General features: G+C 39.2%; 2 protein-coding genes across 4 annotated transcripts in view; one reads left to right on the top strand and one right to left on the bottom strand.

Moving 5' to 3' along the window:
• The window catches only part of stk32a (serine/threonine kinase 32A), a 52,769-nt gene extending 46,069 nt beyond the window's left edge, over nt 1-6,700 (top strand). Inside the window, exons 10-11 of one of the 2 annotated variants that reach the window (XM_041051740.1) lie at nt 5,205-5,269; nt 6,266-6,700. In XM_041051740.1, the coding sequence (XP_040907674.1) occupies nt 5,205-5,269; nt 6,266-6,383 (183 nt within the window). In that variant the 3' untranslated portion in view covers nt 6,384-6,700. Of the gene's footprint in view, nt 1-5,204; nt 5,270-6,247 lie in introns of both variants that reach the window. The other variant, XM_041051741.1, reaches the window with a different exon arrangement.
• Nucleotides 6,701-12,370: 5,670 nt separating this feature from the next.
• Nucleotides 12,371-20,915, bottom strand: part of dpysl3 (dihydropyrimidinase like 3) — a 32,711-nt gene continuing 24,166 nt past the window's right edge. Inside the window, exons 12-14 of one of the 2 annotated variants that reach the window (XM_041051529.1) lie at nt 18,996-19,175; nt 17,130-17,301; nt 12,371-14,230 (exon numbers count right to left, since the gene is read on the bottom strand). In XM_041051529.1, coding sequence (XP_040907463.1) covers nt 14,136-14,230; nt 17,130-17,301; nt 18,996-19,175 — 447 coding nt within the window. In that variant the 3' untranslated portion in view covers nt 12,371-14,135. The remainder of the gene's footprint in view (nt 14,231-17,129; nt 17,302-18,995; nt 19,176-20,915) is intronic. The other variant, XM_041051530.1, reaches the window with a different exon arrangement.

Here is a 20,915-nt window from a genome sequence, read left to right as displayed (position 1 = left end):
TTGGTGCAATGCTTTAGTATATCCTTTTACAATAGACCTATGGGGCCACTTATGATGGATGCACGTGAGACAGAGAGTAGGGAAGAAAGTGAGTGCTTTGTGTGTGTGTGTGTATGTGTGTGTGTGAGAGAGAGAGAGAGAGGAGATGCTCTGAGCAGCATTTCTGAAGCACAGCAGATCAATATTGAATGAAGAAAGCTGTCCCAACCTGCTTCTTACTCATTACCCTGAGGCTACTCCGTATTCTTTTTGCATATTTCTCTTCTTACCTCATTTTCTTCTTCTCCTCTCCTACCTGCTTTCACCTCCCTTGTCCTCAGACCCCCTTCTTGCTGTCTACATGTCACTCTCACTGCGCCCCCCCCCACCACCACCACCACCCATACAGTATGTCCCCTTGCTCATCCATTTTTCTAGCTCATTTTTTATCTCTCTGCCTCTGCCTCCCTGTAGCTGCTACGCTCATAATGTAGCATGGAATTATCTCAATTAATTCACTGATAATATACAGCAGAAAATTGGACTCGCTTTGAGAACAAAAAAAATGGCGTGCTCCCATCACACACAGACACACACATATCTCCTAATCAAAGATGTCACTCAAGTTTATTATTTACTGCATGTGTGTCTGGGTAGAATTCAGTGTCCAGATTAGCCATCTTAATGAGCCTACTGTGATAACAGTAGCAGTATTTGCGCTTTTTTAGTCTATAGTTAGTGATTACCGTAACAAAAAAATATTATCATTTCCAACTAGGGTACTGCCTGGTTGATAAGGCGTTGCAAAGCAGTTGCATCGTAATTGCTGGAGTTTTGCTCAGCACCAAACAGACACAGTTAGCGACTAGCTGGTGAATGTAGTGGAGCATTTTGCCGCTCAAGAGCCAAATATGTCCTTCACAAGTTGGTAGAGACCAAAATTAGAGCTAAAAGGTGAATCAGTATTGGACTTTAGATTTAGCAAATGGCCAAAATCACAATGAATAAATGTTACTGTTTCTTTATGCAGTAAGGGCTGAATGTGAACATAAGCAACTGCTTGCTAACAAGTTGGCTAAATGCAGTAACAAGAGGAATAATTTATGCCTACAGCAAGCCACTCTGTTTTATTGCACCTGCTAGTGAGGAGGATAAGGTAAAACAATAATAATAATATGAATTTGATGTTGATTCTTATTTTTGCATGAAAATTCCAATGCATAAAAAGAGCGGTGATGCTCAAAGTGGTTTAAAACATTTAGTTTAAAAAGTTTGTAGCTTTAAGCATGAAAAAGTTGTAGGACAGGGTTTTTGCATCTTTCCAACCCTTTCCAATTACTCACTACATGAAAAATTTAAATTTGATGAAAATGTATGTGTGCTTGCTACTGAGCAAACAGGTGCTGCATAGGAGTAATATCAAATCACCCAATTAGTATTAGAGTCAGGTAAATCAAAGGGCCACTAAAAGAGATGGAGAGAGCTGCATGTGCATCTGGAGTTACAGCTTCATGCCACTAATTAAAAGTGAGGACTCACTGTAGAGTATAAAGTCAAGCAGTAGTAGCTCAGAAAGTAAAACTTTATCCGCATAGTTTTATTTATTTATTTATTTATTTAACAATGACAAGCTAAGCAGAAAGTAAAATATGTCTCTGGACAATTCAAATTATGGTTTCATTACAATTCACAGTTTTTCACAAGAACAACATACGCCAGACTGCTCTTCTAAAATCTAAAATTGTATATATTTGGTGTCAGTACTCTGGTAAAACATACGATTTATATCACTCCTTCTAAAAGAGAGGTATACAAAAAGTGACCTGATTTTTTTGAAGCTGTGGGGTATATTTCACTTAGCGTCCATGCTCTCTCATTTCCACTCCATTTTGCTACATAATTCCTGTTTCAACTACTGTATACATTAGCAGTCACATTAAAAACAAAAGTCGGCCACAACTTCAAGCAAAAACACAGCAAGCCCATACAAGGATGTTGAGAAATGTCCCTAATTGGCTGTCATCCAGCAGAGCACTTCCTGTTGGCTTGTCTCATTAAATGGAAAGTTTAATCTAACAGTTGGAGCAATTAGCTTTGGAACTGTCTTTTTAAGCATCTAAAAAAAGAGAGGGAGAGGTAGAGGGAGAGAGAAACAAGTGGTGAACTGTTCACAGAAATGTTACTGTTAACTCTGTAAGGCCAAGCTTTTTTCGATCAGTCCATCTGTCCATCTAAACATCCTTACAATCCCAAAGGGAAGGAATCAACAAACTCCATCTGACCCTCAATAATCAAAGCACATCATAGCAAGGAGATGCAAAACACATGGATTCAGTAACTGTAGAAGCCCTGACAAGGTCTGTTTTACACAGTGGAGAGGTGGTGAAGGACAAAACAAGTGTGAGAGAGAAAAACAAGTATGATATCAAAACTTTTCACAGCCTGGGTTGAAAGCCAAAATGTAGATACACAAAGTTTGAATCAGAAGCCTTTCTGGCATCATAGTTAAATTAGCAGTGACATGTAGTTGCAGTCGCTTGCTTTGTATTCAAAGTACAGATAAAGAGTAACTGTAAAATCTTATTACAGTTAATCCAGTGTGTTTTGTAATTTTTCTAAGGCTCGTATTCTTGCATTTGGGGATGTTAGTTTGGGAAACTTGCTGTAAAGCTTTGTAAAGTATACAAAAATTAAGTGAGGTTACAAAAACCTTGGAAAAAAGTGCAGTGACGAGTATGTGACATTACTGTGGAGTTGTGCTTAAATATAACGTAAATTAGAGGACTGAACAACTTTGCTAAAAGAGCAGAGAGCTAAAGAGCAAAGTGATATTTTGACAGGTTTATAACAGACCTTATCTATTTACTTAGCCACCTCAGATGGTTTGAGACGCATTTCAGCAAGATGTGTTTTACAAATGTGGAAGCTTTACTGCTCTCAAGTGTAAATGACTAACTGTAAGATGATAAGCCTGTTGTACTGCTTGTAGTCAGTGCATGCCTGTCAGCTATAGTTGTTAGAATAGCTAAACTGCTATTGTTTACAGATGCACTGTACCATTCTTAAGATTGGAGAAGAACCTACACTGACTTATATGTAGCATGATGAAACCAAGCTTGAGTCAAACAGATTCATGTACTGGCCAATGCAGATGCAAATTTGAGGCCAAGAGTACATTTAGGTTTATTAAATCATATAGAGAGATTTTATCCAGACAGGGGACACTTGCAATGACAAGTGTAAATAGGGCCATAGATGCTCTGAAAAGAAAGGTGCACAACAAGATAACAGAACAAAAATAAGATAAAAGTCAGGCCTCAGGCAGCGAAGAGTCCAAAGTATGCCTTTAAATCACTAGTGTAAGTACCTCAAAAGTTTAGCTTGCATGAAGTTAGAAACCTCTAGCATATTTAGTACAGTTTAACAGGCACTGAACCCTGACTGCACTGGAGAGAAAATCCATTGCAAGCATTTCAGCAGTGTGGTTGGTGTTCAGCTTCCCCCTGCACCTAATGACCAATGCTACTGCTGTAAATAACAAAGTCTCTTTTTGGTCCTTTGAATCAAGGTTGAAAAGAGTGGCATGAGAAACCAGGGATTGCTTTGTAAATGAACTGGTATGTACGGAATGGGGAACAGTTATACAAAGGTGGTGTTTTTATTGTCAGGTTCTGTCATGCCTTCAGAGCTAAGAATATTTCATTATGACAGCATCAGAGAGACACTATATCATACCCCGTGCCTCATCTGTCTTATATCTTTTCTGGATCACATCTATCACTGATGTTTGACAAATGACGCACAGCATGGCTCCTCTGTCTCCGGCTGCCTGTTTGTTTCTTTGTCCTCTCTGTAGTCTGTATCACCCACACACTAGCACACCCTCTTCTGTTTGGTGGTTGTCTAGATACAGTCCTTCTGTGTTCATGAGAATCTGCTGTTTTGCTCTTTGATACTGCTGTGACAGGGTCCCTTAACCATAAACCCACAGGTAAAAGAAACTCTTAATTTTTAATTAAAATATGTGCTAATCACAGACCCGCTTCTTTTTTCTTCACCCTCTCCCCCTCTCTCTAGCATGCATGCAAAATCCTCACAAAACATACACTCTACACCTTTTGTTCTTTTTAAAAGTACATACACAGCCCCCTCTTCGCTCTCTTTCCTTTTCTATGTTCCTGCCCTAATTTAATTGATGGACTGCCAGTGGCTGCTCCCCCCACTGTGACAGCACCTGTACAGATCCTCTCTGCTGGGCTGTGTGACTGACAACTCTGGGCAGAAAGTCAGCCATTTCTCTCTTGAAGATGCTTCTAAGAGCCTGAGCTTGGGGTTTTGAGGGCCAATCTAATTGGTGGAGTTTGTGGGGAAGCAGCTTGTATGCGCATGTGGGACGTCATGTGTGGATGATGCACGCCCTTAGAGGCCATAATTTTAAAAGGTCGAGAAAGTCCTTTGAAGTGAAGAAATTTTGAAGATCCCCAGTGGCCAGTTATGGGTTAAGGCCTTTGTAAATGGTTAATACTGGAGTTTGAATAACATTTAGGTAAGAGTTAGCTGCACATATGTAGGAGTGCTACAGGTAAGACATAATGTCAACAACAGTACTCCTGTTACACAATCTGCAGAAGCAAATGAACACACACTTCTGAATGTGTTCTTTTCCTAGCTTTTGTGTTCTTGTGCCTCTGCTAGTTTGTGCCTGTATCACACAAACACACACATAGTGCAGTGTTGTAATGATGATGTATCTCTACGATCGCTCTCCTCGCTGTCTTCGTGGGAGATTGAGAAAGCACCTGTCTACTTGTCTTGGCACTACAGAAGTGTGAGGACAGCCCGGCATGGAAGATCGTGTTCTCACATGATTAAGTAGGCCAAATATGTATGAGTTCATGGCACAGGTGGAGACATCAGAGCATAAGAGTCCTCTAAAGTTAGGTCAGTTTCCCCTACTGGCATCTGATTAAAGGGGAAGTAACTGATATGAGGAAAGTAATGTGTACAGCAAACATGCACTATACTGTGTGTGAGGTCCTGTATGCCACCAGGTACTATTTTTTTTTTTTTTTTGTTGTTGCATCTCTAACCAGTGACTTGAAAACAATTTTAAGTGTATTTATAATAATGACTAATGACAGGCCTTGATTTTGATGTTGCTTTTTTTTAATAGAATTGCCAGTGGTTAAGTTGCTGATGTTGTTCTTTGTTTGCCTCTCCTCCAGAACGGTCAGTTGCAGCAGAGATTGGACAATGTTCAGAGAGACTTCATTGTCTTCAACAGAGAAAAGTAAGGAGCCGCCACTACCTGCCATACACATTCTGTACAATCAATACTGTACATCTTTCTGTGACATAACGGCCATGGCAGAGACATAACAACTGTCATTGTTGTGGAACTAATGATGTTTGAGATATAATGTCTCTTTTTCAAATCTGACGAAGTCTTTTTAAATATTTTATGTTCTTTTCTTCTGTTTATGTTCTTATCTTTAATTAATACTCTTTTTGGTTTACTGCATATACGGTTAATAAAATGTTCTGTAGTTTGTCGACTGTAGCCAGGCATAGTTTAAAAGTGAGGGGGAAAAGTAACTGTTTTCCTTGCTGGCTGGTGAAAGCATGTAGGATGGTGTGAAAGGACAGTAATGTGGCTATTTGTGGCAGAGGATCTGGTCCATAAATGTGGGTGTGTGATTAAGACAGAAACACAGTGACTGGTAAAGAAGAGTGTCCCCCCTGTGTTGACTCTATACTGTAAAATGAGAATCCAAAATTGAATAAATTAAAGACAAGTAAAGGAATAATATTCACCACTGATTTTCAGAAGTAAATGTGAGAAAAGATATGATCTTTACTTAAGCAATTGGGAGCCAAGACTAATAGGACTAAATAAAAAAGACTAGAACAGAAGATATTAATAAGTTGATTCACAAGAACAGAAACTGATGCTCCCATGGTCAGGCTGGTTATAGTCTAGTGTAATCTGTCTAAATCATTAATCAATCTTAGCCTTTTCAAAAGTAGTAACAAAAGATTTAGAACTCTCCAAGTAAAAGCTTTGGCCATCACACGGCTATGGGAAAGGTAAAATGATAGGATGTGTAAAATTAGTTGGTATCTTTAGCCATCGCAGGGCAAAAGTTAAAGTAAAATAAAATGTGCAAGCAGAGTAAAGAGTACACAAGCAGAATCACAAATAAATGTGAACTGTCTAGTTTTGTCATACTTTCTTTTGGTTCTGGCATCTGTTCAATATTAACGAGAGATGTTCTTTACTCAACAGGTCAAGGAAAGCAGTGGTGGACTCAGAGTCTTCTGAGCTTTCCATGAGTGAAAAGAACAAGGCAATAGAGGACGGACAGAATAACAATGTTGAGCCGGCGGCCTACTTATCAGGATAGATTTACGACCCAAGATCCCTACTTACTTATCACTTGCGCCTGCCCACAGCTTGTAGATCAGCAATTTACACATAGACACCTATTGTTCTATCAGCACAGGCACTCAGAACTGGTCTCCAGTGCCCTTGCACCACTATTTCATCTATACAAAAATAAATGCAACACTGTATGCACCTGTTCACCCACAAAAAAAGTCCCAGAGCTCCAGAACTGAGGGAGTGAAAAGGACTCATGGAGCAGCAGCCATTGCTACAACCGGGCTTTTTGCTTTCCTGTCACCGAGATGAATGACCCTCTGCAGACTGTCACTCATATCACGCTCCCTTACATCACTCTGGTGCTCTAAGGTCTGCTCAACCTCTACTCTAGGCTGTGTGCTGAAGTGAAAAGGAGGTCACTTCCCTGCCAAAAAGGAGACAGTGCCACACCTGCTCAGCTGTTACAGGAAATAAAGTCTGATGTGGTCAACTATGGCTGAAAGCCATTTCTGATGCTGCTGTCTTGGGCAGGCAATTTCTGGTTAATTACAGTCATTTAAATATAACATTGGCTCTCCAGTGCTACACTGAATGGCATGGCACATGGAGCTGGGTTGGTGACATACACTGAAAAACAAACAGTTGGGTGCATGGCTTTGTTCCATGTGATCTACAGGACTTGAGATTTGAGCATGACACTAAGAGTACAAAACATTACAATGGAGAGGTTAATAAGGTAAAACGAGGCCTTTGTTTTTACCACAGCAACCACAGATTCCTCTAAGATAGAAATTAAAGAGCTGAGCTTTATCATAGCAGCAGATACATGGTTGTAGTGGTCATAATGCTTAGCTTTGCTAGTTAAGCTAACAAAGATGGTAGGACTGCAACATTTGGTACAATGAACCAGCTCCACTGGCTGCAGATATAGGCAATACATGCTCCAAGTTTGACTTCTGTATGGTTTAAGTTGCTATTGAGCAAATATAGAATTTAGAAGTGCAGTTAACAAACAGCAGTTTGTTAACAGTAGTAAAATTAGGCTTGAAGGTCTATTCTTGACCTTGGACGTTTATATGGAGTTTTTTAGTTAAGGCCACCAGATGTGGCTGAAAGCTTTGACCACACCAAGTATGTGGACTTGCTAGTGAAAGGTTTTTGTCAGATTGGTTTTAAAATTATTTAAAACACTGACAATTTGGACTAACCTTTCCCTCAATCTGCAAGTGACCAGCTGGCTTTTCAAATGAAGCTATGAAAACACAGAAAAGGTAGATGGTAGATGTTATATGTTCTTCACTGAACCTTGCTTTGCACACGCTTCTTCATCAACTGTAGCATTTATGCACAGAGAGACAAAAAAAAAAAAAATCTTTAAGCTGTGAGTGAATACTTATTCCCTTAGGGATGGTTTTATAGAAAAGGATTAAGCTGAGTCCTAGATAAGATTCATTTTTCAGTTACAGTCTGCATTGAAATTTTTTTTTGTGAAATAATTTTTTAATGTCCTCCCTCTTTTGTGTGGGATACAATCAATTACATCTGTGCCACCAGATAAGTCTGTAAATTTGTTTTGCAATTAATTACTCCCACAAAAGAATACATTTGTCACGTGCAGATAGTATTCAACAGTAATTCAGCACCAGCTGGATAACAAAGGGGAGGGGGGATCTCAATATTCATTTTCACAACTCTTCACATTCAGTTGTTCACAAAAAACAATGATGGAAACAAACAAACACAAGGCAAGGCAATACCCCTCATTCATACTGTAAGATTTACTGTAGACTTAGCGAAAACCATGTTGAAAAATCCACACCTGCCTCTGAAGTTTGCAGAGGGATGCCTTATAGTAGATATGGCACACAGTTGGTTCCCTTAAACTGTATGTGAAGGTAGTTTTTTTCACAATCAGTAAGTAAATGTGATTTCTACTAACACCTAGTCATACTAGTGACCTTGAACTTATCTATCTGCAATATGACTCAATCCTTTCCAAGTCTATAATACTTGTAATTATGTTTAAAACATATTAAAATCCAAACTCTTGGCACTTTTCTATCAAAAATTGGTACAATGTTTTGACTTACCTTTGTGTTGTTGTTGTTGTTGTCGTTGTCACTGATGTAATTTTACAGATCCAAAGGTGGCTCCCTGTAAAAGCTGTAAGATATAGTGGGATAGTTAAACAGATGGACTAACTGTGAGTAAACCCAGAGTAAATTATATTTGTGCATGATTATTTTAATTTATTTTTAAACCCAACCCATGTGGTGCTCCTGTTATATATGATAACAGGAGCACCACATGGGTTGGATTTATTGCATCAAGTTAGAGAATGGTAATCATCTGATGTGGCCCTTTCACTAAGTGAAGGTATGAAATAATCATAGACAAATTGTATTTGACCTGGGTAATACAACTGTTCAACAAACTGTCTAAAAAAAAATAAGTTAGTCTGGGAACAGAACTGTTCCACACTTGTGAATTTCATCCTTATTAAGGTTTTGTTGTCCTTTAGTTGTCACTGTATGTTTACTGTATTTAAATGTGATGGAGTTTCAAACTATTAAGGTGTGCCTTAAATAATGACTTTCTTTTTCTGAACCAATCTGATTATGTCTAGTGTTTTATTTCACACTGTCTTTCTGAATTACCATATTTTATTTATTGAGGCTTATAAGTAAAATGGGACAAAGGATGGCATTGGTAATAGAAGCTGTTTATCAATATCAAGAATAGTTCAAGGATATAAAGAGGGAAAAGGGTGTTAGTCACGCTAAATTAAACTTTGCCATACGATACATATTCTTAATATATGCAGGTGATGATAGCTCTCCACTATTCTAAATATAATGCTGCCCCCCAGTGTTAATTGACTAGAAGTACAATTAGTAACCTACAGTCAGGTAGTGAGTCTTTATATGAATACGTATGGTTAACATGCAAACATTTAAGTCACCCAAAAGAAGCAAGCATTGAACACATTTTAAATATAACAGAAGGAGAAGCGGAAACAAAAAGCATTCCATATTCCTAACTTCAATGGCCACTCTCTATATTCACATGAATCAAGTATTAGGATACTCTTTTTACTCTCCTTGAAAATGTATCCCCGGCATTAGACATGCACCATATGCTTTTCGTAGTCTCTCTCTCACCCACACACATCCACAGTTTATAGATTTGAATCCACCCCTTCCCAAGGTCATCTAGAAGGCACAGTCCCTCCTCTCCTTCACAGTGAGCTGAGCTGAGGCAGCACTTTTCCACATTAATGGCTGATCTGAGGGGCAGTTTCAGCTGATAAATGCCCCCCCACCCCCTCCCAATCTGCCTGATATCACCACAGATAAAAGCAGCAAAGCTCAGTATATCAAATAAATGTTGAAAAATATTTACTACTATCTAATCACTGTACACATACATAAGGACACAATCTTTCTTATTTATGAAAGGAAAGGACTGGATAAAAACAACTACTATGCATTACCTTCTCCTGAAATATTTTCTAATTTCAGTCAGATATATTCTCATTTTGTAACTTGCAACACTAACATGCAGCCAACACACACCACTCCTGTTAAGACTGAGCTTGCTGACTCATGTCTCTATGCAGACCTAGTCTGCATTTTACAATCGTCATCTCTTTCATCTGACACGATTACTGTGATGTCACGAGACATTTACTCACTATTAAACAATGCACGTGGGACCTTGCAGAAATTTTACTGCTGGACCTCACGGTGAGGGTGAGTGTGCGTACTCAGAAACACAATGGTTCTGAGGGGATGCTTTATTCAGCTTATATTAGATTTTGTCTGCAGAACATCTGGAATTATGCAATGGATTTTTTTCTTTCTTTTCTCAAAAAACTTCACAGTGAAAGTGTCATGAACGTGTCCTTTTGTTAAATTATGTTCATAGCAGGCACCCCTTAGCAGTAAAATAAAATGTAGGATTAAATATTAAAAAACAGCAAAACATGACAAAACAAAAACAACAAACAAAAACACTCAAAATATAGGCATATGTGTAAAATAAACATGACATTACAGAAGCTAACAGCAAGATGTAGATTGTTATCATAAAAATGCCTGTCACTATAGAAGAGACTAGAGAAGGGGACTTGACAGTGGTGAGTCTGAATTCCTCTGGCAAGGCCTTTCAGAGTCTGGGAGCTTTGACAGCAAAGGCTTTGTCACCTCTAGTTACCAACCCTGATCTGGGAACAGCCTGAGACTGCAGTTTGGCTCATAGGGGGTGATGAGCTCAGAAATATAATTTGAAGCAAGACCCCATTTAGTCTGCGACAGTATTAGAGAAACCAACAAGTTGCAGTAGTTAAGTTGAATTAGCCAACACGGCACCTTTTCTGGACCCTTGTATGTAGGTTATCAGAGTCACTGCAGTGACTTAAATCACGTTTTTTGCCTATATTAGTTTATATTTCGGGAAAATATATACTCTCAGTTTCTTGTTTGCTATGTACTTATGTACCAACAGCTATCAATCACTTTGATACTGGGCTTATGGACGTTTATTTAGCGACTGACATATTATTTTACCCACAGAAAGTTAAGTCAAACTAATTCATAAATATTATGTCTGTGTGCTGAGACATGACTGAGTCATGACGCTAACGGTTTTAAAGTAGCCTACCTTGGTGAGCATCATGGCCTCTGCTGTTACTGTTACTGCTACTACTGCTTCAGCAGCATTGCTGCTAAGTTGGCCAAACAGATGTAACTCTTCCTGTTGTTTTAATGACACCTGAATGCACCTGTCCCTCACAGCTTTTTCCGCCTCAGGTCCCACCCCCACCTCTCTTACAGTTTATCCAATATAATCTAACTTTTCTTAGGTGGACACCTAATGACACCAGAAGTAGCCCACAACATAGCCCAACTACCCAAATCAACTTTTACCGAAAGAAAACTAACTGCGCGGAAAACCGCCAAATCTGGCAACACCGCAGGTCTCGTATGGAAGTCTGTTCCCCTTTCAAATTGCCGGGAGTTTCCGGTAAAAGTATGTTTCCCATAGCGTCCCCATCAGTGGATGGGGTTAAGTCGTAGTTTAAGGTGTGGCTAAGCGCAGCAGAGATAAACGGTTATGGTTACGTATCAGTGAGGTTCAGGATAAGGTAAGCGGAAACACTAATCGATGGAGAAACATACTTCACTTCGCCCAGAACCCAAAGCCAATCAGCCGCTAGAGCAGTGTGGTGTGGTCATATGAAAGTTTGGGGTTTTTTTTTTTTTTTTTTTTTTGCCTTGTTTGCTTCAAGGACACAGTTTTTATCCTCTCATTAAGCTTTTCCTTTTTTTTTGCTAAATTATTACAATTGTAATAGATCTGACATCTGATGTGTCTGTGGCTGAATCACCCCAGTGGAAGGAAGTTAAGTGTTCAGAGATGGTGCTGATGTTAACAATATTTAATCTCATCCAGTGTTGCTTACATTATTCATGTTACTCATCAAGTGTAAACCTTTCAGCTCTGTCTGAATACACAAAAATACAGGTCCAGATAATGTGGAAGCTACAAACACAAAGAAAATATGTTGAAGCAGACCTATACTGTATTGCTGCAAGCAACTCTTATTGAGAGACAAGTAATGACATTTTCTACAAATTTTAGACGTGAAGACATGAAGTCCATCTGCCTGGATTGAGTTGCAAATACAAAGCTACTTGTACAAAGTTTATCTGTAGTCTATAGGCTATGCATCAACAGTACCATCACTTTGAATACTATTATTCAAAATAAATATGTAAATTTGTCAGTATATTGTTATATTAGAGGGAAAAAAATCCCCTACTTTTACACTTAGGATGAAATGATAGTGAACTCTGTGAGTTTGACTATCTTTCCAGAGGGAACAATTCTATTTATTAATAAAGTCTTTTTATATAAGGCTTACTTTTATGCCAACATTTGGTGAATATGTCTTAATGTGAGTTGATTAATAATATTAAAAAAAAAAGAGAGAGAGATCTCAGTCAATCAGTTGCAACTCATGTTTATTCAGGAAACAAATCATACCTCCACAACACACCTTATTTTTGACCTGCCATCTCTGGGTTTTGATACAACAGTAAAAAAGAAACAACATAAAAACAATAACAAAGGTTGTCAAACTAACATAAATACAACAAACCACCACTTGTGCCTGCCTCAAAATCTGCCACACCACTGCCAAATAAAAACGCCATCTCCTTCCCTCCCTCCCCCACAGTGGGACAGTGACAAAAATAAAGGCTTCCCTTACTGCACCGCAATCCTCTGCCTTATCAGAAAAACAGCAGAGACATAAAAAAGAGCTCTGAGGCCCCTGCACCCCTGACACAATCAGATCCAGAGTGTTTCAGGTCGTATTCAGGCTGATGTTGAATTAGTATAGGTCAAGATTGCATTATAGGGGGCTATGTTGGGATGACAAGGGCATGATGGTCTTCCTCTTGTCCTAAAATGAGAGCCCAGTCTGTCAGGAATGAAAACGTAAAGCCAGAGGTGAAGTGCTGTTATCTGAAAGCAGGTTTTTGTTACTTAATCATTTCATTGCATCTGTTTTTTTTTTTTTTTTTTTTTTTGTAGTTGTCCTCAATTACTAAGCTCTTCTTTGCAAGTTATGGCTGAGCTACAAGGAACTGTTGAGTTTACTTCTTGTTGTTCTTGTTCAGGTTTTTATCTTTTTCTTCTGTTGTCCTTCTCAAGATGATATCAGGGTGACGGAAGCAGGCAATAAGCTAGAAGCAAATGCAAAGGACGGATTTTTACAATGTTCTTTTTTATACAGCAATGATGGTGTGCAAAAAAAAAAAAACCTGACATAAACCTTTGGGGGGGTAAAGAATAGTAAAACCCTTTCTAATATTTATTTTTTTCTATTATTTTGTCTTCACAAAATCTTTCCTTAAGCAGATGTGTCTATCTTCCTTTTTTAACATCAATAATAATGTAATCAATATATCATGGGGATGGTATTGATCAAGAACCTCAGAGGAGGGGGGCAAAAGGATCATGGATCACGTCACCCATGTTAATGTGGCCCATGCAGCTCCATGTCCAACAGCACTCCTGCTCTAAGATTTGATAAACACCTTTTTACTTGGTCCAGTAAACCCAAACTGGCTGCAACATCATTCACAAAGCTACATTACATCTACTGTATATACAATGCCACCTAGAGCTAATCAACGGTACTGCATGGTAATACATGGCTAATGTGGGATCTAGTGTTATGTTTTGCTGACTATGGAGAAAGCAGGCTACTGAAAAGGGGGTGACATTGAAAGCCAAACAGGATGAAAGAACCATAGCATCATTCTGAGAAAAGCAGTATCCGTTTTCCTTTGTGAATGCAGTTTGTTTTCTTGGTTGAACGTGATACTATGCAGTTTTACTGGTGTATTTTCAAATGACCAAAGCATCAAGTGGACATGTTTTCACCATATGTGTAGTGTATTCTGTACTGAGAAGATGTGAGGCTAAGACAGGTTATGTGGACTGTGCTTTGGTGGTGACTTCATCCTTTAGTTGCAATTTCAAACCATTTCAGTGCTCTGATCTGGTCCAAATTGCCCAGGAAAAGGGATACTGTTCTCATCTGAGCAAGGTAGCATTGTGACAGGTAAGGCATGAGGATTCAGTGTTTTGCTCTTTTAAATTTTAACTAATCATGGTCCTCTGCATCCCCCCCCTCTCCCTCCCTCCCCCTGCACTCTGGCTTCTGCCGTTTTCTGGATGCGTCCCCTCCTCTTCCAGCTATTTAACTCAGGGATGTGATGTTGGAACGACCACCAGGGGGCACTACAATACGCCGGCCAGCAGGCCTGATGGGGATGTCATCTGGAGTAGGGGGACCTGAACAGAGAAGAAAGGAGAGAAAAATGAAGTGAGTTACAAAGAGATAGGGCAAAGAGCATTCATTTCAGTAGGAAGAAAGAACAAAGAGCGGGGAAGAAGGCCAAACCCATGCTGGTCTGAAAAAAAAAGACCAAAAAGAAAATCAGTAAAACTGACCTCAACTCTCACAGCAGGATTTACATTTCAAATAAATGCTACAAACCAGATTTCCATACATTTCTTGGACACAATGACAAGAAATGAAGCACATACAGTACATAAAACCTTCCAAATTTAGATCCAGTGTTCACATGATTTAGCATTTACTCAAAGATACCTTAAAACTTACAACAAAAATTTCTGCCATTTTATTACAACTTGGGCAAATATTTATCATAGTTCAGCAGATAAAATGTCAAAAACTTTGCAGGTTCATGTAAACCGTGGTTGGAGGGACTGCTTCGGTAGAAATAAGGGAGAGTTTGCTGTGCTGTAAAGTTCTTTTAATAGGAGGAAAATTTGAAAAATGCAGCAAAGTTGTGTCTTTCTCCTCAGACTCCCTGTGACAGAGAAGGACCAGCTGCTATAGAAAATGAGAAACCAAAAACGGATTTGATAAATCATAGAGGAGACCTGTGGGAATACACAGATGCTGATGATGTGATTTACTCCTTTGCTCTCCTCTGAAAACTAGTACTGCTTCATTTGTCAACTTTTTCAGACTTACTCTACACAGAACAGCTTTAATGCCATCATAGCACACAAAAAAAATGCTGTCATACACTCACATTATTACTTTCCAGGCACTAGAGGTTTTTCGAGACACATTATTATTGGCTATGATATATGTTATATGTCATTGAGATGAAAAAGGAATGCAAATTTCAGCAGACTGTATTCTGTATGAGTGCTGCTGAAACATTAACACAGAAAGCTACAGTCTGATATAAAGCATGGTTTTTCCAAAGGATGAGCCAGTGCATCTGCTGCAACAAATTATCAGTGAGTATATATAAATGGAAAGTAGAATGATGTCAGACTATGATACACTGCATCTAAGCAAACAATCCTTCACATCTCCTTTCCAGACAAGAAATCAACTCTGCAGGTGGTGGCTCTGGAAAAACTAAAATAGATAGGAGACTGACTCATTCTGAGAGTACACACACACATTCACATGCACACATTCACAGATACACACATACTTAAACACATAACTATTACAAGGCCTGGGAAACCAGGAGCTGCCCTACTCCCCTTTACAGTAAATTCATGTTCTCAAATGTGGAAATTCTTTCCAGCGGAGGTCACCTTCTTTTTTCATGGATGAGGTATCACACATCAGCCACGCTTGTAAAAACAGGTTTCTCAATACAGCCAAACACCATTCTGTAGACTTTTCCTTCAAAATGAGATACCAATTTTAAAATAGTTTGTGTATTCACAAAGACAGCCAGTACCATGGCGGATACAGCTGCAGTCTCCACAGGTTAAACAGGGTTGCTCTCATTGACTGAGTTACACATGGACACATTTAGTCTGTCAGAGAGGACAGAATGACCAGCTAATAGCTACGGTTTCTCTGTTTGATTATAAAACAGTGGAAACACTGACTATCTGGTTCGTGATTTTACCATGTGTACAAAGTCTCACTGTTTGGTAGCCTGACAAAAACAATTTCTCACATTTGTTTTCTAAATCTAAGCTAATCCAGTGCTGACCTTACATATGGGCACAATCAAACTGACACTCAGTAGTTCTGCATAAATGGAACAGATGTCAAACGTGAATGCATAGTGTCTTGATCTCTCATATTAGACAGGCTTTCATAACAGACCATGTCCAAATGCCTGGACTGAAATCTGGTACACTGTACAATTTAAGCTTTGAGCCAATACTCGTATCCAGTGTCACTTACAGTAAGTGCAACTTTGGAGAAAATTTAATTTCCTACTGTGGCTTAACATATGAAGGAGGCTGTAGTTAGAGGTCTCAGTGTCCTAAAGAGCCCTCAAAAGTAATTTTTTGAGAGGTGTGAGATACTTTAAGAGAGCAATTCAGTGGGAGAAAGGGATTTAAGGTGCATTCTTTGGATATGAGTCATTAAAGAGAACGACTGATATGTTAGAAAGATTAATAAGTTACTGAGTAGTGCAAAATACATGTTCCATATGTATTTATATTTGTATGCATGTTGGCTATAAAATACAAAAAATATGAATACCAGTATCCTAAAGTACATGCATGAATGAAGGATAATAGAAACCATCATTTGTTTAGTATAATATACACAATACACAAAAGTAATTCAAATAAAAAAGTAAAGTATGGCTCACATCATGGGTGAGTATGGGTCAAAAGTACAGTTTGCATGGTTTTAATTTAGGGTAATGCTGACTTCATGTCAAACCCACACCAAAGCAAAATCAGAAAAACAGCCAACTCTAACTGCCTGTACATAAATTTAACTTAATGCTGTCTGCATTGTGACTCATTAAAACTCAAAGAAGCTAAGGCAGCCAAGTTAATGACATGCATAAACAGACAAATTGTAATATAAACACTGTATAACCACTTTTAGTGGTTATAGAGTGATATACTGCAGACAAATACATGCCATACTATGCATCAAAACACTGGAAAAAGGATAATGAGAGACTATTAAGTTTCTCTTCAGGCTGTAAATGCATCATTCATGAAGAGCAACAACATGCTAAAAATCATATGACTGTCACAGTTCACAGCAGGAAGTAGAAGCTAAGTTGAGATAAAAGCAGTGTGTGATGGTGGATCGACTGATGCTCATGCATGCTCCTCTGATATTACCACATACAGTAAAAATCAAAGCAGACCGGGAACATGTGAGGAAGGACTGGGTGATAGAGGGTTGGGGGTTGTATTAAGAAGCTGGGCTCACCGCATGGTGCAGGGTTACCTGCTAGACTAAATCCAGACTGGTGCAGGTTTCTGACGGGCTGTTTGGTGGGAGAGGTACGTGCCGAGGCAGAAGGGGTACCACCACGGGACATGGAGAATTCAGACACAGGGCCGTCGTACATTCCCCTGGGCACTGCCCTCAGGACCGCCAGCTACAGGACAAACAAAAAGAGCAGAGATGGAGGTGGTGAGAACCAGTTCCAGATTTACACATTTACACACACAAATACAAACACAGGGACACATATACAAGCAAACTCTTTTACAGACCAGAGCAGAAAAAACACACCATACAGATTAGTATGCTAACTTGTTCGTGAACAAGTCATTGTCTGTCTGTCAGTGGCGTGATTCAGTGGAATCTTGGAAGCTCTGTCAAGAGTTAAAAAGAGACATCTGTGAATGAAGAAAGCATAACAGTGACTGCTACCAAGATAAACAGCACACTGTTACTACAGCTCCATTTTCTCATCAGCAGCCAGCTGCAAATTAGGAAACTGTTGAACAGTGAGATTTCTAGGGCCATAAGAAAGATGGCAAAAGAGCAGAAAGCGGGGTCTGCTTTCACTTTACGCTGCTATAAATGAAATGGTTAAACGGGGCCACTTGTCATATTTTTAATGAATTCTTAATACTCTAGAGGGGCTAGTGGTGTCCCTTTTAATTCATCTCTTTCTAACAAGGTACAGAAGCTTAACAATGGCCCTATTGCTCTCTGGGTTGTTACATATGTGGTGCACAGGAACACTACAGAGTGCAAAGTAATATATTTCATCCAGCTGTCTATTCATTTGGATTCTTTAAAGTCTGATGCGAGGGTTTCAATCAATTTAACAGCACACTTCACTCTTACAATGTGATTTCTCTCCACATATTCTCATCAGTCTTCTATTTGTGTCCATTTTATTTAAAATAGAAAAAAAACATTTTGGAAAATACACTTAACCTCTTTCTTCCAAAGAGTAACATGATAAGATTGATAACACTCTCTTGTGTAGGCTAAATACAAAGCTACCTCCAGTGGATGGTTTAGCTTAGCATAAAGACTGGAACTTCTCGTCTTCATCTTGTGGCTAAGAAAACAGCAGACAAGTTTTTACACTTTGGTTTTCGTAAGGATTAAACAAACTTGATACAGCACTTTAATCAGAGACCTTTAAAGGTGTTGGTAGATGGATCTTCTTACTTCTTCTTACAGAGTCTGGCCAGTTGTTTGCCCCTGTTTTTTTAGACGCAATAGTCTTGCAAAACTACAGTAAACTGTAAATATGGGACTCATTTTAACTGCAGAATTTGGTAACTCTTTGACTGTGTGTGGTAAGTCTCTTTGGAAAATGATCCAAAACCAAACTCACTATATCCATTTCAAAAACATGATGACGAAGCCTCGACCACCCTCACTGCACGGACCTTTTACACAAATGTAAAAGCGCAGCCGTTGCCCTGTGGCTGAACCTAGGCGGCTGATGTCAGACTTACCCTATCTCCCCCACATCCCACTTCACTGCCTCCATCTCTCCCACTCGCTTTTCTATTACCAGGTCAATTGCAATTCAACACTGTGGTGAATACTATGATGGCTAAACCTTCTGTTGAGAAAGATTCTTGTATGGATTATTTTTGTCTTTATGAGACAGAATTCAGCATTTCAACTTAATTTTGTATTAAAATTGTATCTTAATTGTAACAAATGTATCTTAACACTGTACAATCTATAGTATGAGAGTTTGCCTTTAAAAAAGGACATACCATTAACAAACCGTTTAAATATGACATCTGCCTCAGCAAAATGTTTCTTATATAAAGTGCACATAGCAGGCTCGACAGTTGTAAGACCTGTATTTACCTGCTTCCTGGCTTTAACACGCTTGTAGGCAAAGTCAGGGAAGGGGGAGCAGGGGATGAAGCGGCCCACACCAGAGGTGACATGCAGGTTCCCATCTTCCAGAACAATCTTCCCCTGGCAAATCACCACGAGTGGGGCTCCACGCAGCTCCATGCCCTCAAAGATATTGTACTCAGCAGCCTAAAGAAATTCAAAAAACAAATTCAATTTAAGCATAATAAGCAGTTACAGGGCTCTGACACAAACAAAATTTACATGCTTATTATGGCGACACTCCAGCAAACATTCAAACAAATAATTCCACTGATAATGTGAATTAAAAGAGCAGGGTTTTCAGTTAATCTGTCATGTGGATTTATGAAAACATTCTTCAATTTGAATCATGGTTTGAAAATTAAATTACATCTAATTTTTTATCTCAAATTTGAGACAAACAAAAGCAACAAAAGAAAACCTCCTTAACAGTCCTGATGAAATAAGGGATGGAGGAGATGAAGAAGACAACAACAGGGGGAGCTGTGGGAGACATGCATTCTGTTTCTTCTCTACTCTCTCTCTCTTAATCCCTCACTCTCTTCATATTCTTTATCATTCATCACCTTGTTTCTTACACTTGTCTGTTTGGCATGTACAAACACCCACCATGATCACGCTGGTGTCTCATGCCTCTTTACTAATTCTCTCTCTCTTTCCCTCCTGCTCACTCTCTCCTTTGTTCTCTCACTCTCTTCACGTTTCTTTTCCCAGCTGTCTATCTCCTTCACTCACTTAGCCCTCTTTCTGTCTGTTTTTCGTCCTCTGTCTTTCTCTCCCTTACCCATTCTTCCTTGACTTATGCAATCCCTTGCATTTTTTCAACCTTGCACACTATTCATCCTCATCCAGTTTCCCATCTGCCAACTTTCTTTTCTCGACATGTTTGTGATCTGTGATGGTCCCCTCCCCTCATTCCATTGTTGCTTATTTCCTCTGCACACGGCCCTGTTTTCTGCTGCCGTCCAAATTCAGGCCAGAACAGGACATAACTAAGACTTACTGTAAGCCAAACATGATGTCATGACTAAGCCGAGTGTGTCTAAGAAAGTGTGTGTGTGTTTCCTGTCTGTTCTTGTCTATGTGTCAGAATATCCTTATGCGCATCTATGTATTTTTTTGTTGACAAAAACAAGCAATCCAGACCAGATGTGGGCCTACAGATAACAAACTAAGACACACCACAGGCTAAGTTACATTTACTGTGCAGGGAAAGGCATTCCCCAACACAGTGTGCTGGTAAACACGGCCACTGCTGTTTGGCCTAGCCTTCAGACTATCCATTAAGGTAGATTTATTGGAGCTGGGAGCTGCAACGCTCCGGTCTTCTGCTCTCTTGTGTTATTTTATCTGGAAGGACAAGCACCAGGAAATGAAAGGGTGACATCATTATGTAAGAACCCACGGATCCTCAGTGGATGTACTCCACATTTGGAGAAGACATATTATTAGTCCACTTCTCTCTGTCTCTTTCCATTCCTCCATCTGGAGACAGAGCAAGGTTCTTTCTCTTCTACTAAACAACCGTCATTAGGCATTTAAGCAAGGGAAATTAAAATTTACAAGCTTCACTTCATCATTCTTATGACCAGCCCACGCACATTGTTAGTAAAAGCATTTTTCCGTCACTCATGTATTTCAGTGAAAGCAGGATTTGTGCTCGGCTGGTAAAATCTTAATTTCCTGCCTGCACACTTCCTCTGCTGCTGAGTGGCCTGTTTGGGATCCTCTAATGTCTGTGTACTGGTATGTGAGTTTACACACACTGTGTGTGTGTGTGTGTGTGTGTCTTGTGAGGCCCTTTTCTTTGACCTTCAGAGTGAGGACAAAAAAAAATCTCTAATGGGATAATACAGTCTCACATGTTTCTAATGTAGTTTCACTTTC

The sequence above is a fragment of the Toxotes jaculatrix genome, chromosome 12 (assembly GCF_017976425.1).
Source record: "Toxotes jaculatrix isolate fToxJac2 chromosome 12, fToxJac2.pri, whole genome shotgun sequence".
NCBI classification, from domain to species: Eukaryota; Metazoa; Chordata; class Actinopteri; family Toxotidae; genus Toxotes; species Toxotes jaculatrix.
The sequence above is the reverse complement of the archived record's forward strand: the minus strand, read 5'-3'. Positions and strand labels throughout refer to the sequence as shown.